Raw genomic sequence first — 17686 nt, forward strand, 5'->3', positions numbered from 1 at the left:
AAAAAGAAAAATGGCAGAGCGATTTCCAATAGATAACACAGCCACAAAGTCAGATCAGCTTTCCCAGTTTGACCACAAAAGCTGTTTCTGCGGGGGAAAAATAAATCAATAGGTGAATATCACAAACAATCACAACACTGGCGGGTTCCACAAGATATATTATGGCAATTTTCTGAAATTACAACGCAAAAATCCCCCCCCCCAAAAAAATAATCAAACATACAGCCTGGCAAGTGAGGTGGTCCAACCCAGTGGTTTAAGTAAAAAAAAATGAACTTGCACATATTTTTTAAAATTACTAAGACCAAATGGAAACTGTATAAATGATAATGGACCTGCATTCATACAGTTTCTTTACTGTGTCCTGTGGGCTAATAAATCACCCAATTGAAAGCAAGACAGTCAGGGAGCATCGAACATATACTAAAATGACAGAGGACTATTTTTTGCTAATTTTGACAGCAAGCAAATAACACATTTTCAGTGCTGCCCCCGGGGCAAATATGAGTTTGACTCCCCTACTCTACACACGAATAGGCTCCCCTACTCTACACACGAATAGGCTCCCCTACTCTACACACGAATAGGCTCCCCTACTCTACACACGAATAGGCTCCCCTACTCTACACACGAATAGGCTCCCCTACTCTACACACGAATAGGCTCCCCTACTCTACACAAGAATAGGCTCCCCTACTCTACACAAGAATAGGCTCCCCTACTCTACACAAGAATAGACTCCCCTACTCTACACAAGAATAGACTCCCCTACTCTACACAAGAATAGACTCAACAAGGCGCAAGATAAAGAAGTATGGAACAAAGACTTAATGATGATTCAATAACCATTAGGCTTGGCTACTAAACTAACGAGAGAGGAAATCTATTAAGGCCAATCGTGAAAAGATGCAGGCTAGTATCAGAGTATAACAAAGAAAGTCGCCCTACCATTACATTTTTTTCCAATAAAGAAAAACACTGGAACATTCCATTTGTGCCCCGTCTCCAGTGTTGTGTTTCGTAACGGACCACACACACCAAATGGTGATCTGCCATTCATTCGGCGCAATGCGTTTTAGTTCAGACTTCTGTCACACTCGGTGCAAACCGACTCTACATGTAGTATCGTGCAAATCACAGCAAATTTCCACCCAAAAACTATTTTGGTAGTTGTTTCAACAGTCCATTGTTGATATAGTCCCAACATGTTTTGCATGTCAGTGTTCAAGATATAGAACCTTAAAAAACACAGCCGATATGATGCAAAATAAATCATACCGGCTGTATTTTGAAAGTCATACAGCTTGAAAACAGGATTGTTGACATGCAAAACATTTTGGGACTATATCAGCAATGGACTAATGAAACAAATAGCTAAATCATTTTTGGGTGGAGTTTTCCTTTAAGAGCATCTGAACTGAGACCACCTGTCCTACATCCCAAAAGGCGGTGTGTATAAGATCACTTAGTCTAACTAAATGTTATATGAGCTCCTCATATAAACTATACTGTAGGACTGCATGAAAACAGTTCAGCTTCTTTCTGCTATGAGGAACCAGCTGCAGCATGACTGTCTGTAGTTACCATGCAGCTACACCAAGTTCACCTTCTCCTACCTATATCTCTAACCAATCAGGGCTGAGGAAGAAGAAGAGATTTGGAGTGACACCATCTCCCCTCCCAGAAGCACTTAACTACTGAAATCCCCTTTTAGTAAAGCTCTGGGTAGTAATTCCCCTTAGGTACAGCTCTAGGATCAGTTTAACATCCCCAAATCTTAACTATTTAAGGGTAACCTAGAATCTGACCTTGGATGAGTGTCATGGGAGCAACTTTATCCTAATCTAAAAGACTGGACCACTACAGTAAACTAACTACTAATACAGAAAGTATAATACTGGTTAAGTGATCTTAAATGGACAAGATATACAGGCTGTCATGGTATAGGCTGCTATCAACTACTTTGGGCATGAAGCCTAATGATAGACATAGTGTTGATAAGACGAGGGTTCTGAACATTAGGCCTACAGTTACATATTCATCAAATAAGTAGAAGGAATAGGTTGTGAGCCAAAGTTAGTTGTTTATCAGAGTAATTACCTACTTAAAGTCAGTTTCATTGTGTCACTTCCTCTAAATGAAAACAGGAAGTGTTCTTTGGTATTATAAATGGAATAACCTGAGTGACAACGCATCAGTCCAATAACAGATTAGTTTTGCAGTGAAGGAACAGCCCACTCATTCAAATGACAAACTGTGGCATCATCAATGCCTGCCAGGCAAATCCAACCCCCCAGCAAGCCCAGAAAACTACAGATAAAAACACACATGGAGAAATACACAATGATAGAAGCTTTGTTACACGTGTGTATGTGCGTGTCTTAGAGTTGTGACAAACTGAACTTTTTCCTTCATGTTTAAACTGCAAATCTACATTGTGCTTCCCGCAGAGAGACAATGGTATCATTTATGCTGCTGGCGCTCTTGTTTTTCCACGAGAGTGGCACATGTAGCTTGTTGTTGTCCAATCACAAGTCATCAAACCTGCACTAAGCTACAGTCTCTGTTTGGCAAGTTACTAGGAGATATCTCGGGTAAATCAATGGAAGATGGAATTAAAATGACAGAACTAAAAGTTAAATGAGATGGACAGGCTACAACAAATAAAATGTTATTAGTCACGTGCTGAATAAAACCGGTGTAACCTTACTGTGAAGCGCTTACTTACAAGCCCTTAACCAACAACGCAGTTCAAGAAATAGAGTTAAGAAAATATTTGCTAAATACACAAAAGTAAAAAATAAAACTATAAAATAATAACGAGGCTATATACAGATGGTACCGATACCGAGTCATTGTGCAGGGATACAGGTTAGTTGAGGTAATTTGTACATGTAGGTAGGGGTAAAGTGACCATGCTTAAATAATAAACCGAGAGTAGCAGCAGTGTAAAAGCAAAGTAATGCTAAAGGTCCGTTGGCCAGTTGATTCATTGTTCAGCAGTCTTATGACTTGGGGGTAGAAGCTGTTAAGGAGCCTTTTGGACCTAGACTTGGCGTTCCGGTACCGCTTGCCGTGCGGTAGCAGAGAGAACAGTCTATGACTTGGGTGACTCGAGTCTTTAACCAGTTTTTGGGCCTTCCTCTGACATCGCCTAGTATACAGGTCCTGGATGTCAGGAAGCTTGGCCCCAGTGATGTACGGGGCCATACACAGCTGGCTAGATAGTTTAAGTAGCTTCACTATTTGATGCAGGTACTAAGGAAATCAGATGATAAATAACGAGCAATAAGTTAGTCTACCAGCACGATCAGACTTGGGGGGGCCATTATGATTGTAGGTAAGCATTTCATTGTATTCGGCGCATGTGACTAATAACATTTAAGGTTCACATCCCTGGTATGTATGCATATACAGTTTGTAATATTTGTGTTGTGGAGAAATGACCAAGCAGGAGACGGGAGTACAGTTAGTTTTCGTTTAGTCAAAACCTCTCGTGCTCTACAGTTCCCGGGCACACTAGTGCGCATGTGGATTTCCTATTAGGTGTAGTAACGTAACACTGTCGTAATACATCACCGCTTAGTAACAGTATAGTAACTAATATAAACAGATGTAGATCCCAGATACTACACTCCTCCCCCATAGTTTTTAACTCCCAGAGAACAAGGTAAATATGTTAGGGAACTACTAATGCCATATCTGAACAATGCATTCTTAACATTTTTCAACTACTGGGTTGAAGCAGACTTTTCAGAGCCCAGCACAAATCCAGGGGATTATTCTGCCCCGAAGATGGAGTTTGTGTCCTAATAACTAACCCAGGTAATGTCCTTTTTCTTTCCTTTTATCTAGGACATATTAAAGTGTTTGTTTGTTTTACTGTCTGTTACCTTAAACAGTTCAACTCACAGGTCAAGCTTTTGAGGTGCCCTTCGCTGTCGAATAGGATATCTCCGCTCCTCCTGGGCTTCCGGTGGTGGGCCAGGTTCGGGTGGAAGGTCAGGCTCTGTCTCTCCCGTACGTCCACAGTCAGGAGAATAGTCCTGGGGGTCGTTATTGTTCTCTCGGCGTGTCTCTGCTGGGGCGTTGGACCGTAGCAGATGATCCACATGAACGTTGACCTGGCGATGACCAATTTGGACTTGGTAAGTCAAAGGTCCTTTGCGTTGCAAGATCACACCTGAGTTCCACAGGCTCTTGGGGTGTCTGAAATCACGTACCATCACCCTCTCTCCCTCTTTGAATTCTCTGACAGTCTTTGAGTGTCTGTCATGAGCTTTCTTCTGCTGTAGCTGGTGCTTTGCCACAGTGCTTGACAAGTCTGGTTTCAACAATGTCAGGCGGGTACGTGGTTGGCGTCTCAGAAACAGTTCAGCTGGTGTACATTCCGTTACTGTGTGTGGTGTGTTACGGTAAGTAAACAGGAACCGCGGAAGCCTTTGGTGGGTGGGCACAGACTGAACCTCGAGTCTAGTCCAGGCCTTCTTAAAGGTTTGCACGGCTCTCTCCGCTGCTCCGTTTGATGCCGGATGGTAAGGTGGTGACAGGATGTGCCTTACTCCATTGTTCTTGAGAAACATTTCAAAATCTTTTGACGTGAAAGGAGGGCCATTTTCCGATACGAGCTCCTTGACTAGTCCAAAAGATGCGAACAGGTGTCTGAGAAGATTGATGGTCTTCTCAGCTGTGGTCAGTTGAGTAGGGAACACTTCCATCCACTTGGAATGGACATCGACGACAACAAGGAAATGTTGCTTGTCAATCTCGGCGTAATCCACATGGATGCGTTCCCAAGATGTCGCAGCCCAGGACCATGGATGAAGAGGTGCAGCAGCAGGCTTGTTGCGAACAGCTTCACAAGGTGAGCAGTGGCCTACATGCTGTTGAATGTCCTGATCCAGTCCAGGCCACCACAGATAACTGCGAGCGAGTGCTTTCATTCGAGTGATCCCTGGATGTCCCTCATGCAGGTCAGATAGCAGTCTCCTCTGGAATTTGTGAGGTACCACCACCCCTGATGTCTTGAGATGTTGCTACAATATATCCGCATAATTGTCCTTCCTCATGATGCCATCTATTTTGTGAAGTGCACCAGTCCTTCCTGCAGCAAAGCACCCCCACAACATGATGCTGCCACCCCGTCCTTCACGGTTGGGATGGTGTTCTTCAGCTTGCAAGCATCCCCCTTTTTCCTCCAAACATAACGATGGTCATTATGGCCAAACAGTTCTATTTTTGTATCATCAGACCAGAGGACAATTCTCCAAAAAGTATGATCTTTGTCCCCATGTGCAGTTGCAAACCATAGTCTGGCTTTTTTATTGGTGGTTTTGGAGCAGTGGCTTCTTCCTTGTTGAGCGGCCTTTCAGGTTATGTCGATATAGGACTCGTTTTACTGTGGATATAGATACTTTTGTACTTGTTTCCTCCAGCATATTTACAGGGTCCTTTGCTGTTGTTCTGGGATTGATTTACACTTCTCGCACCAAAGTACGTTCATCTGTAGGAAACAGAACGCATCTCCTTCCTGAGCGGTATGACGACTGCGTGGTCCCATGGTGTTTATACTTGCGTACTATTGTTTGTACAGATGAACGTGGTACCTTCAGGCGTTTGGAAATTGCTCCCAATGATGAACCAGACTTGTGGAGGTCTACAATTATTTTGCTGAGGTCTTGGCTGATTTATTTTGATTTTCCCACAATGTCAAGCAAAGAGGCACTGAGTTTGAAGGTAGGCCTTGAAATACATCCACAGGTACACCTCCAATTGACTCAAATGATGTCAATTAGTCTATCATAAGCTACTAAAGCCATTACATCGTTTTCTGGAATTTTCCAAGCTGTTTAAACGCACAGTCAACTTAATGTAAACTTCTGACCCACTGGAATTGTGATACAGTGAATTATAAGTGAAATAATCGGTCTATAAACAATTGTTGGAAAAATTACTTGCCATGCACAAACTAGATGTCCTAACCGACTTGTCAAAACTATAGTTTGCCAACAAGAAATGTGTAAAGTGGTTGAAAAACGAGTTTTAATGACTAAGTGTATGTAAAATTCCGACTTCAACTGTATGTATGTATGTATGTATGTATGTATGTATGTATGTATGTATGTATGTATGTATGTATGTATGTATGTACAGTGGGGAGAACAAGTATTTGATAACCTGCAAAATCGGCAGTGTTTCCTACTGAAAGCATGTAGAGGTCTGTAATTTTTATCATAGGTACACTTCAACTGTGAGACAGAATCTAAAACAAAAATCCAGAAAATCACATTGTATGATCTTTAAGTAATTAATTTGCATTTTATTGCATGACATAAGTATTTGATACATCAAAAAAGCAGAACTTAATATTTGGTACAGAAACCCTTGTTTGCATTTACAGAGATCATACGTCTCCTGTAGTTCTTGACCAGGTTTGCACACACTGCAGCAGGGATTTTGGCCCACTTCTCCATACAGACCTTCCCCAGATCCTTCAGGTTTCGGCGCTGTCGCTGGGCAATACAGACTTTCAGCTCCCTCCAAAGATTTTCTATTGGGTTCAGGTCTGGAGACTGGCTAGGCCACTCCAGGACCTTGAGATGCTTCTTACGGAGCCACTCCTTAGTTGCCCTGGCTGTGTGTTTCGGGTCGTTGTCATGCTGGAAGACCCAGCCACGACCCATCTTCAATGCTCTTATTGAGGGAAGGAGGTTGTTGGCCAAGATCTCGCGATACATGGCCCCATCCATCCTCCCCTCAATACGGTGCAGTCGTCCTGTCCCCTTTGCAGAAAAGCATCCCCAAAGAATGATGTTTCCACCTCCATGCTTCACGGTTGGGATGGTGTTCTTGGGGTTGTACTCATACTTCTTCTTCCTCCAAACACGGCGAGTGGAGTTTAGACCAAAAAGCTCTATTTTTGTCTCATCAGACCACATGACCTTCTCCCATTCCTCCTCTGGATCATCCAGATGGTCATTGGCAAACTTCAGACAGGCCTGGACATGCACTGGCTTAAGCAGGGGGACCTTGCGTGCGCTGCAGGATTTTAATCCATGACGGCGTAGTGTGTTACTAATGGTTTTCTTTGAGACTGTGGTCCCAGCTCTCTTCAGGTCATTGACCAGGTCCTGCCGTGTAGTTCTGGGCTGATCCCTCACCTTCCTCATGATCATTGATGCCCCACGAGGTGAGATCTTGCATGGAGCCCCAGACCGAGGGTGATTGACCGCCATCTTGAACTTCTTCCATTTTCTAATAATTGCGCCAACAGTTGTTGCCTTCTCACCAAGCTGCTTGCCTATTGTCCTGTAGCCCATCCCAGCCTTGTGCAGGTCTACAATTTTATCCTTTATGTCCTTACACAGCTCTCTGGTCTTGGCCATTGTGGAGAGGTTGGAGTCTGTTTGATTGAGTGTGTGGACAGGTGTCTTTTATACAGGTAATGAGTGGAGAACAGGAGGGCTACTTAAAGAAAAACTAACAGGTCTGTGAGAGCCGGAATTCTTACTGGTTGGTAGGTGATCAAATACTTATGTCATGCAATAAAATGCTAATTAAATTACTTTTAAAGAATCATACAATGTGATTTTCTGGATTTTTGTTTTAGATTCCGTCCCTCACAGTTGAAGTGTACCTATGATAAAAATTACAGACCTCTACATGCATTGTAAGTAGGAAAACCTGCAAAATCGGCAGTGTATCAAATACTTGTTCTCCCCACTGTATGTATGTATGTATGTAGATAAGGACGTTTGAGAGTTTCTTGCCGAGTTGACAGGAAAATAAAATCTGACTGACGATACTGGATCGTTATATTTCTGAGTGTGCGTGCATGGGTCAGCTTTGTCGTTTATGATGGCTGGATGATGGGGGAAGAGTGAAAAGAGATGACGGACTCATCAAAAGAAAACAGCCTACATATCTGACACAATAGCAGCTATAGCAGGACTAGTCACTTCTATTTTAAGTCAATTGATTCAGTAGCCTGTGTGATTCAAAATCCTATTCATTAAAGAAAAATAGGGGACTTTGAGTGCACGCTCCCTAGCCTACTTCAAAATTGTGCCAATTTCTAAGCAGTGAAATTAAGGCTCTAAGACTTTCTTACACCACGGTTTGAGCTGGAAAAAATGTAACAACGTCATGCACTCAGGCACGTCTCTCTCTCTCCAAATGTAACAGCGTCATGCACTCAGGCACGTCTCTCTCTCTCCAAATGTAACAGCGTCATGCACTCAGGCACGTCTCTCTCTCTCCAAATGTAACAACGTCATGCACTCAGGCACGTCTCTCTCTCTCCAAATGTAACAGCGTCATGCACTCAGGCACGTCTCTCTCTCTCCAAATGTAACAACGTCATGCACACAGGCACGTCTCTCTCTCTCCAAATGTAACAACGTCATGCACTCAGGCACGTCTCTCTCTCTCCAAATGTAACAGCGTCATGCACTCAGGCACGTCTCTCTCTCTCCAAATGTAACAGCGTCATGCACTCAGGCACGTCTCTCTCTCTCCAAATGTAACAGCGTCATGCACTCAGGCACGTCTCTCTCTCTCCAAATGTAACAACGTCATGCACTCAGGCACGTCTCTCTCTCTCCAAATGTAACAACGTCATGCACTCAGGCACGTCTCTCTCTCTCCAAATGTAACAGCGTCATGCACTCAGGCACGTCTCTCTCTCTCCAAATGTAACAACGTCATGCACTCAGGCACGTCTCTCTCTCTCCACATGTAACAACGTCATGCACTCAGGCACGTCTCTCTCTCTCCAAATGTAACAACGTCATGCACTCAGGCACGTCTCTCTCTCTCCAAATGTAACAACGTCATGCACTCAGGCACGTCTCTCTCTCTCCAAATGTAACAGCGTCATGCACTCAGGCACGTCTCTCTCTCCAAATGTAACAACGTCATGCACTCAGGCACGTCTCTCTCTCCAAATGTAACAACGTCATGCACTCAGGCACGTGTCTCTCTCTCTCTCCAAATGTAACAACGTCATGCACTCAGGCACGTCTCTCTCTCTCCAAATGTAACAACGTCATGCACTCAGGCACGTCTCTCTCTCTCCAAATGTAACAACGTCATGCACTCAGGCACGTCTCTCTCTCTCCAAATGTAACAACGTCATGCACTCAGGCACGTCTCTCTCTCTCCAAATGTAACAACGTCATGCACTCAGGCACGTCTCTCTCTCTCCAAATGTAACAACGTCATGCACTCAGGCACGTCTCTCTCTCTCCAAATGTAACAACGTCATGCACTCAGGCACGTCTCTCTCTCTCCAAATGTAACAACGTCATGCACTCAGGCACGTCTCTCTCTCTCCAAATGTATCAACGTCATGCACTCAGGCACGTCTCCCTCTCTCCAAATGTAACAACGTCATGCACTCAGGCACGTCTCTCTCTCCAAATGTAACAACGTCATGCACTCAGGCACGTCTCTCTCTCCAAATGTAACAACGTCATGCACTCAGGCACGTCTCTCTCTCCAAATGTAACAACGTCATGCACTCAGGCACGTCTCTCTCTCTCCAAATGTAACAACGTCATGCACTCAGGCACGTCTCTCTCTCTCCAAATGTAACAACGTCATGCACTCAGGCACGTCTCTCTCTCCAAATGTAACAACGTCATGCACTCAGGCACGTCTCTCTCTCTCCAAATGTAACAACGTCATGCACACAGGCACGTCTCTCTCTCTCCAAATGTAACAACGTCATGCACTCAGGCACGTCTCTCTCTCTCCAAATGTAACAACGTCATGCACTCAGGCACGTCTCTCTCTCTCCAAATGTAACAACGTCATGCACTCAGGCACGTCTCTCTCTCCAAATGTAACAACGTCATGCACTCAGGCACGTCTCTCTCTCCAAATGTAACAACGTCATGCACTCAGGCACGTCTCTCTCTCTCCAAATGTAACAACGTCATGCACTCAGGCACGTCTCTCTCTCTCCAAATGTTAATAGTATGCAAACATTTCATCATCAAGGTACTTCCTCTCCTCTCAGTTAGGGGCAGTGTACCATGCTCCCTCTCTCCCAATCACTGTTCTCTACTCCAGACAGTATAGGGTTATGGCTGACATTTAGTCTCCCGTAAGCAGCCTTCACAGGGAGCAACACAGAGGTGATCTCCCCTAATCGGGGAGCGTCTCTCCTTCAGCGTAGATCACCAGAAAGGAATCAGCATAACTAACACACAAGTTACGGTCTGGGGCCGGTCATCACAACAATAAATCAGTTTAAAGGTATTTTAAGGCTTAAAAAGAAGTGCATGTTTATAATATGATGTAGCTTCATCATATGATCACATGTAGCAGTGAGGCTGATCTTACACACACAGCACCAGTGGCGGTCAGTGACGTTTAAGATGAAGATTTTTTTCTTCCCTTCATGAGCATTGTCTTATTTCTATTACAGCATGTTGGATGACTGTCATTCATATTCCATTCACCCAGTTCAATGTAACATCGATAGGTTTAGGCTACTACACGATATGAACATTTTCATGAGGTTGCTACAACCTAGCCTATGAATGAAAGTTTACAACGTAGGTGCACACAGGTGGAGAGACATTTGAGGTGACAGACATTGACATTCAATACCGCCTTGCACACTCTTGCCTGCATCTAGCTGATATAGGGTGTAATGTTTAGTCCAACAGTTGCAAACGAGAGTTTCTATAGGACAAATTCAGGTATGTTTATCCTCATTTGTTTACTTTTCTTAAACGGAAGCAGAAGCGGCGGAATGAAAACACCCCTGATCACACGTAAACACAGTTCACATTGTATTCCTTCTCTTCCCTTTGTTTGTGGACTTCAAGGCACAACACATCAGCTGTATGTGATCAGCCGAAAAAACCTTTCCAAGCCAAACGATATCATAACTGCTACACACAGCCTACATCGTTGTCACCATATTAGCTAAAGTAACATCATAGTCAACATAGCTAATAGAACTAACGCATTACTATAAACTGGGTGGTTTGAGCCCTGAATTCTGATTGGCTGAAAGCCATGGTATATCAGACGGTATACCACAGGTATGACAAAACATTCCGTTTTACTGCTCTAGTTACGTTGGTAACCAGTTTATAACAGCAATAAGGCACCTTTGAGGTTTGTGGTATATGGTCAATATACCAAGGCCTGTATCCAGGCACTCGGCGTTGCGCATAATATCAGCCCTTAGCCGTAGTATATTGGACATTAATTTCACCTCCTCGGGCCAATTTGGTTCTCAATCCCAATATGCTGCTTAACTTTGCTATTATGCACATAGCAACAAAGGGAAAAGTGTAAATTCTACAGCGCACTGAAGACTATTTCAGAACCGCGGACAGCGACCAGAATCCAAAGTGGGAGAAAGCGCATGTTATAAAATAATGATTTATTACTGTTGCAGCATTATTTTTACATAATATAATCATATACAATTTGTGTATCACGTCTTAGAGTGGACTGTGCCATCCCCGTGGCCTCCACAATGGATTACACCACTAAGACAGGTGCCAATCAGACAAGTGTCTTGTGCACCAAACAAGAAATTGCGATTGCTCGACCAAACCATTGACCAGTCGACTAAATGGGGTCAGCCAAATTCAACATATCGTACAGGGTGCTGTCCTGTAGAGATGGAACAATAGGTGTAAAAATCTACGTGTCGTTTCCTATGCAAATACACGCTCAACTAATCCATCCTAAACCTAATGTGACCCAACAGTCCAATGGTGTAATGCTGCTCTTAAAATAACAACCTACGGAGACTAAAGCCTATGCACATATGTACGTCTCTAGGTAAAACCAATTAAAAGGCCATGTGATAAAAGTATGTTGGTGTATCTCTCTGTAAAGACTACCTGACCTATGGCATAGTCTACGGTCGTTACAATGAGGCTATGCACCAAATCAAGATTATTAGTCTACCAATTTAGAAGGCATGGTTTTATCTATGCTAGGAAAAATCATCAATTTAATCCCAAACATAGATGTGCTAAATAAAGGAGTGTTCAACCATGTCTTGCTCAGGGACACCTCCCTGGTAAACCGGCGCCCAACAACGTACATTAGAAAATCGTTTTCACATCAAGGCTTGACTTTTTTTTCCCCACTTGTCCTTTGGACAAGTAGGTCAGCTTTTTGACAAATGCTCAACTCACGCGTGTATAAAAATAAAAATAAAATAAAAAATAGATTTTTACATTATTGTTGGCTGATGCAAGGAACCACTTTTCAAAATAAAAGCCTCTCTCAAAATACAACACTGCCCCTTTATGGCTCTCCTGGAGGATGGTTCCTAGCCTATAAAATATTGCAATATTACAATCAAATACTTGGTCTTTATAAAGTAATTTCCTCCAGGGCTCAAAATGAGTGTTGTCCCGTTGTCTCTTCGTCCCTGGGAAAAACATTTTTATTATGTCTTACCTTCAAATGTTGATAAAGTTGTATTTCTTCATATTATACGCTCAACAATGCGCAAATGCATGTTAATGCAAATGTTCCATAATGCAATAAAGTGGGAAAAGACTGTTCTCAAAAAGTGCATCGCACTTTTGTGACAAATATGAAAATATCCATTAGAAATTAAGAAAAAGATGCATCAACTAGCATAGGTTACAAATTATGACTGATTACACCTTTGGCTGCTGGACAATGAAATAATATTGGTTTGAAAACCAATAGAATGAGAAATGCTGGTTTCAATGACATTAAGTGTTTCTAAAATAATTCCCTCAACATTTATGGTTGTATTTTGGCTACTTTGAAACAAGGTAAGACATGCTTCATAAAATGACAAAATGTCCAGGTTTTAAACAATTAAGTTCATGGTTAAATTTTAAATCTTGATCGCCTCCGCTCAGATTCAAGGTGGGTGATGTGCGGCGCGCAACAGGCACTGTCCTTCACTCTCAAGTCTTGTGATCATTTGACCTAAACAAGCCATGCCTCGAGTATGTCGACAGAATCAAGCCTTAGGAAATGAATTACCCTTCATTATAATTTGTCAAACATGACTGGGACTTAGCCTATATTTATGTAATTAAGTCTCCTTAAAGTTTGGCTACATTTTCTGGCTCCTCCCTCATGTCAGCATCGGTTTGGACATGGAGGCTGTATCCAATATGCATATAACCCACACTTTGACATGTAGTCTTTTTAAATTGTATTTATTTTCATGAAATGTATTTGAATAATATTCCAGCGTTGGCCTCTGATCCGATTCTGATCGGAGTAATTGTTTGATATTGTGATGTCTTGATGAACAATCAGCCCTTAATGTCCATGAACTCTTATAATCTCCACTAGGCACAGCCAGAAGAGGACCTGCCAACCCTCAGAGCCTGGTTCCTCTCTAAGTTTCTTCCTAGGGAGTTTTTCCCTAGCCACATGCTCCTACATCTGCATAGCTTGATGTTTAGGCTGGGTTTCTGTATAGCACTTTGTGGCATCTGCTGATGTAAAAAGAGATTTATAAATAAATGTAATTTGATTTGAAATGTATATTCTTGTCCAACATGTTTTTTGTTGTAGTTTTTTTACTTGTCCCAGACAAGCATTAATGTTGAGCCCTGCACACGCCTCGTCTTATCAGGAGAATGATGGCAAGAAGTAATCAACATTTAAAAATGAATAGATTTGGTAGATAGTTTCATGATTTTGACCTCCCCACATTATAAATCAGAAGAGGAAGTGTAAACTCTAACATAGCCTATTTTTTAAAAATTAAAAAAAATATATATATATATATTTTTTTTAATTAAAAAAAACAGCCTATTAGCTAGAAAACGCCAAACACATTTTCACTAAGAACAGAGCAGTTAAACAAAGGTCAGCCATGTGTTGTCAAAAAGCCATGTGTTGTCAAAATGTTCAAGTTAAGAAAGCTTACCAGCAGCCAGAGGCACTTGCCAAACTGATAGCTAATTCACATTTGCTTTTTCAAAGCCTCTGTCAGATACTCCAGTGAGTAACTTTTTTTGCTAAATATATTTTTGCAGATCCCTAGAGGACCCCCGGTTGAATCCCCCAGTGCTAAATGATACAGAGCAGCCCAACAACGTACAATGTAGGCTACCTGTAAAGAGATGAAAAGTGCATCGTTCCCTTTCCTTTGAAATAGAATGGGTATAATCAGAATGATTGGTGGGTAAGGGGGAATTCTGCCTTCCATTAAGAAAATTCTTTAGCAGGGATGCATGCTGAAGGCTTTGTCTGTTCTTTCACAGAGAAATGGCTTCTTATGCAGGCCTAGTTATAGTGGGAATTCTTTAGAATTCTGCCAATTGCGCTTGGCAACATAACTATGGATGAAGTACTGATATAAGCAGTGTATTAAAGGCATGAAGATAAACCGTATAGCCGTTGCGTATTCAACTATGTTGTACACTATAATCTACTGTCAAATGAAAGACATTTTCACTCATGTAAATATGTAGAGCCTGTGCACTGTATGTCTAAGCTCATCCCTCTGTAATAACACAGGCCCGCGCCACACCAATGGCTTCTGGAGAAAATAAACAATGTCATTAAGAAGAAGGAGCTAGGTTAGCCGACCTCTCAGAACAGGCTCACAGAAGCACATCCACTAAATGTTTCTAACCGCCAGCCATGAATTTGTTTGGAGACGCCACAACAGTGTTTCCCCTACTATTATTCAGGCGGGGTGGGGTTCTCCACCTAGCCCTGAAGCCCCTAGCCATAATACACTCCTCTTCAAAAGGGAATCCTAAAGAGTGAGGACTAGCCATGGCTTCAGCTGAAAGCTACATGGTGGTACTACGAGACTGTTGCTTTGAGGAAGCCTTTCGACCACGTCTGTAACAAGGAAAGACTAAATAAGCACTGCACTATAACCCAGAACCCTCAAAATGACCACAGAGATATAGAACTAGGCTACCTGCCGAGACCACCACAGCTCTGGGTTGGGGCAGTGAAGTGTGATTTGAACTAGCCTAACTGAGTGCCACATCTAGCGTAATTCACAGCAATGTTACCCCGCTAACAGCAGTAAAAGAAGTCAGTTCCCATCTGAAATTGGTATGACCCCCTCCAATCGACTTCTCCGCCATAGAATCTGTAATGGACTTCCATGTTTCACTGGCATTCGTGGTTCTTGTTAGGCTATTCCAAACCATTTGGAATGCAAAACATTGCCAAAAGAAGACAGAGGATGAATGTACAGTGAAGACACACGTTTGCATACGGAGGCTGGTGGACACAGAGACAGAATAGTTTCTGCTGTTCTATTGGACAAACACTCTCCTCTCCATTACTTTAGTGTTCACATGAAAACACACAAGGAACAAAATGTCAATTTCAGTTTGAGCAGGGCGGTGGTGCTACGCTCGTCCCTCCACCAAAAACCTTGTGTTGTCTTGACTTTAGGTAATAATAGGGGATGTTATGATGTCTGCTCCCCAGGCATCCATACTGTAGCATAGCAGCAGGGGAACAACAGGAAAGTTATGGGTCAAGGATGGAAGGCTGACCATAGGGGTTGACTTGGCCTGGAGCAATGGACAGCAAGAATTACCTTTATTTAGGTTTCTCTTACACCCCCTCCTTCCTTTTCACTGCATTAAAGATGCATTACGCAGAAATCCTTCCGCCATTTTATGGTTGCTAAAATTAGAATAGGTCACCTAATTTCAGTTTGTGTGACAAAACAAGCAAGTACAGTGTAGAGAATCATTGTACCATCTAAACTGCTGTGAAATATATTTTCCATCAGCTGAAAATACAAAATTTTTGGTTGTGTACAGAACGTAAAATACACAAAAACTAAACTTAACAGGAAGCATAGAAAAAGTGCACATAAAAACAGACCTACCGCTTCTTAGACTTCATTTGAATGAGAAAGAAATATTAGTTATAGATCTGTCAATGAGAATTTGGACAGGTCGCCCAAAAGGTTATATATTGAAGCTTTAAGTAGACAATGGAGATCTGGGTCATCTTCAGTAAGCATGTGACAAAACAGGGGTAAATGTTTGTTTAAAAACAGAAGAGGTAACCTACCACCAAAGCATTACATAATAAAAGCTGCACATGTAATGTTCAAAATATTGTATCCCGTTTCGTGCATGCTGAACTCAAGCTTGGCCAAATGCACTGTACAACAACAGCAGTGTGGGAAAAAAACACATTTGACACACTTCCCAAGTAGAGGTACAAATTGTTGCAATTCCTTGGCCAGTATGTTTAACTCCTTCTGTAAGTAGGTGAGTGTGACTGAGAAATTGGGCCTGGGTATTTCCACAGAACACACACACAGTTTAGGGAATTCTAATAGTAACCTGAGGTGTAATCATTAGTCCAAACAAGTAAAACAAATATATTTTGGACAAATGCAGGCCCCTCCCAGTCTCCTTCCATTTGCTAATGTTAAAGAAACGTTTTGCAATAGAATCCACATAATGAATACACCCCAGATTAGTAGGTAATTACAGGTAAGGTTGATGCAATGCCAAAACAACTAATCCCACTTCTTGGAGCAAGAACACACTGATCCATAGGTGTTGCAAGTCAGCTTCAGACAAGTGGAGTAGAATGCACATAATGTTGACAAACAATGCAGGAAATAAGAATTCAGTAGAGCCAAAAAGTGCTGCCTGACTAGCTTTGTTTCCAAGGAGCAAATTCCACCCTATCAGAGAGTCGACCCTTACTTCCTCATTGTAGCAATGCGCGCTACCGAAAGCTGATTTGGAAGAAAGCTCGTTGACCCCGGAGCATCGCCCTCCCCCAACCAAAATACAGTAAAATAACGCGGGAGCGCGCATTTCAATGAAACGGAATCTGCGCTCATTGGTCGAGGCATCATTCCTGCTCGGTTTGACACTCCCTCTACAACTAACAGTGCCCTTTAAACAAATTATAAACTACAGATAAAACCACAAATACACAGATAACAGATAGATACAAATGCATTAATAAATAGTAAACGTATAATACAGAGAGCCATGTAATTACATTCCGATGTAAACAATATTACATTGCGCTCAACAGTGACTGTCGAGAGGAAATAGAACAGTTGAAGACAACAGAAAGTCGCTCTGTGTTGCCCCTGATGGTCACAGCCCGAATTTGAGCAACGTAGATAGCGAAGAAATTAACAATTACAGAAATTGGTACCTGAAAACCCGCCTGTCGCTTCGGCGTGCATTTCTGAACATCCTTACCTACACAATGAATGAGTTTGTGCCGCCACGAATCAAGATCCTGCCGAAAGCCTCGCCTCTCGATCGAACATTGCTGCCTCTTACACACACTCGCCATTTTCTACCGAGCCCTCTCGGGAACGCGCGCGTTGGCAGAGAGGAAGCGCTAACATTAAGATGAGCGCGCACGCAATGAAGAATAGGCGCTCTACCGAGTGCGCACTAAACTGCTGTCAAAGCTCAGTTGCGCTGTCACACCCTACAAGTTCACATCTATTAAAAAATATATATTTAACCTTTATTTAACTAGGCAAGTCAGTTAAAAATTCCTATTTACAATGACGGCCTACCCTGGCCAAACCCGGACACTGGGCCAATTGTTCACCTGCCTATGGGACTCCCAATCATAGCTAATTCTTTATTCAAAAATATTGTGCCTACACATATTTGAGCTAGTCATTGAAATAGGACGTTTAAAATGCAGCATTAATTCACTGCCCCATTGAACC

General features: G+C 42.4%; 1 protein-coding gene across 1 annotated transcript in view; it reads right to left on the reverse strand.

Moving 5' to 3' along the window:
* LOC139580294 (mucin-2-like) overlaps positions 1-17328 on the reverse strand; it is a 68472-nt gene extending 51144 nt beyond the window's left edge. The window contains exon 1 of the mRNA XM_071408836.1: positions 17199-17328. Within this exon, the coding sequence (XP_071264937.1) occupies positions 17199-17295 (97 nt within the window). The 5' untranslated portion in view covers positions 17296-17328. The remainder of the gene's footprint in view (positions 1-17198) is intronic.
* Between the last annotated feature and the right edge of the window lie 358 nt (positions 17329-17686).

This window comes from Salvelinus alpinus, chromosome 7 (assembly GCF_045679555.1).
Source record: "Salvelinus alpinus chromosome 7, SLU_Salpinus.1, whole genome shotgun sequence".
In the NCBI taxonomy this organism is placed as follows: domain Eukaryota; kingdom Metazoa; phylum Chordata; class Actinopteri; order Salmoniformes; family Salmonidae; genus Salvelinus; species Salvelinus alpinus.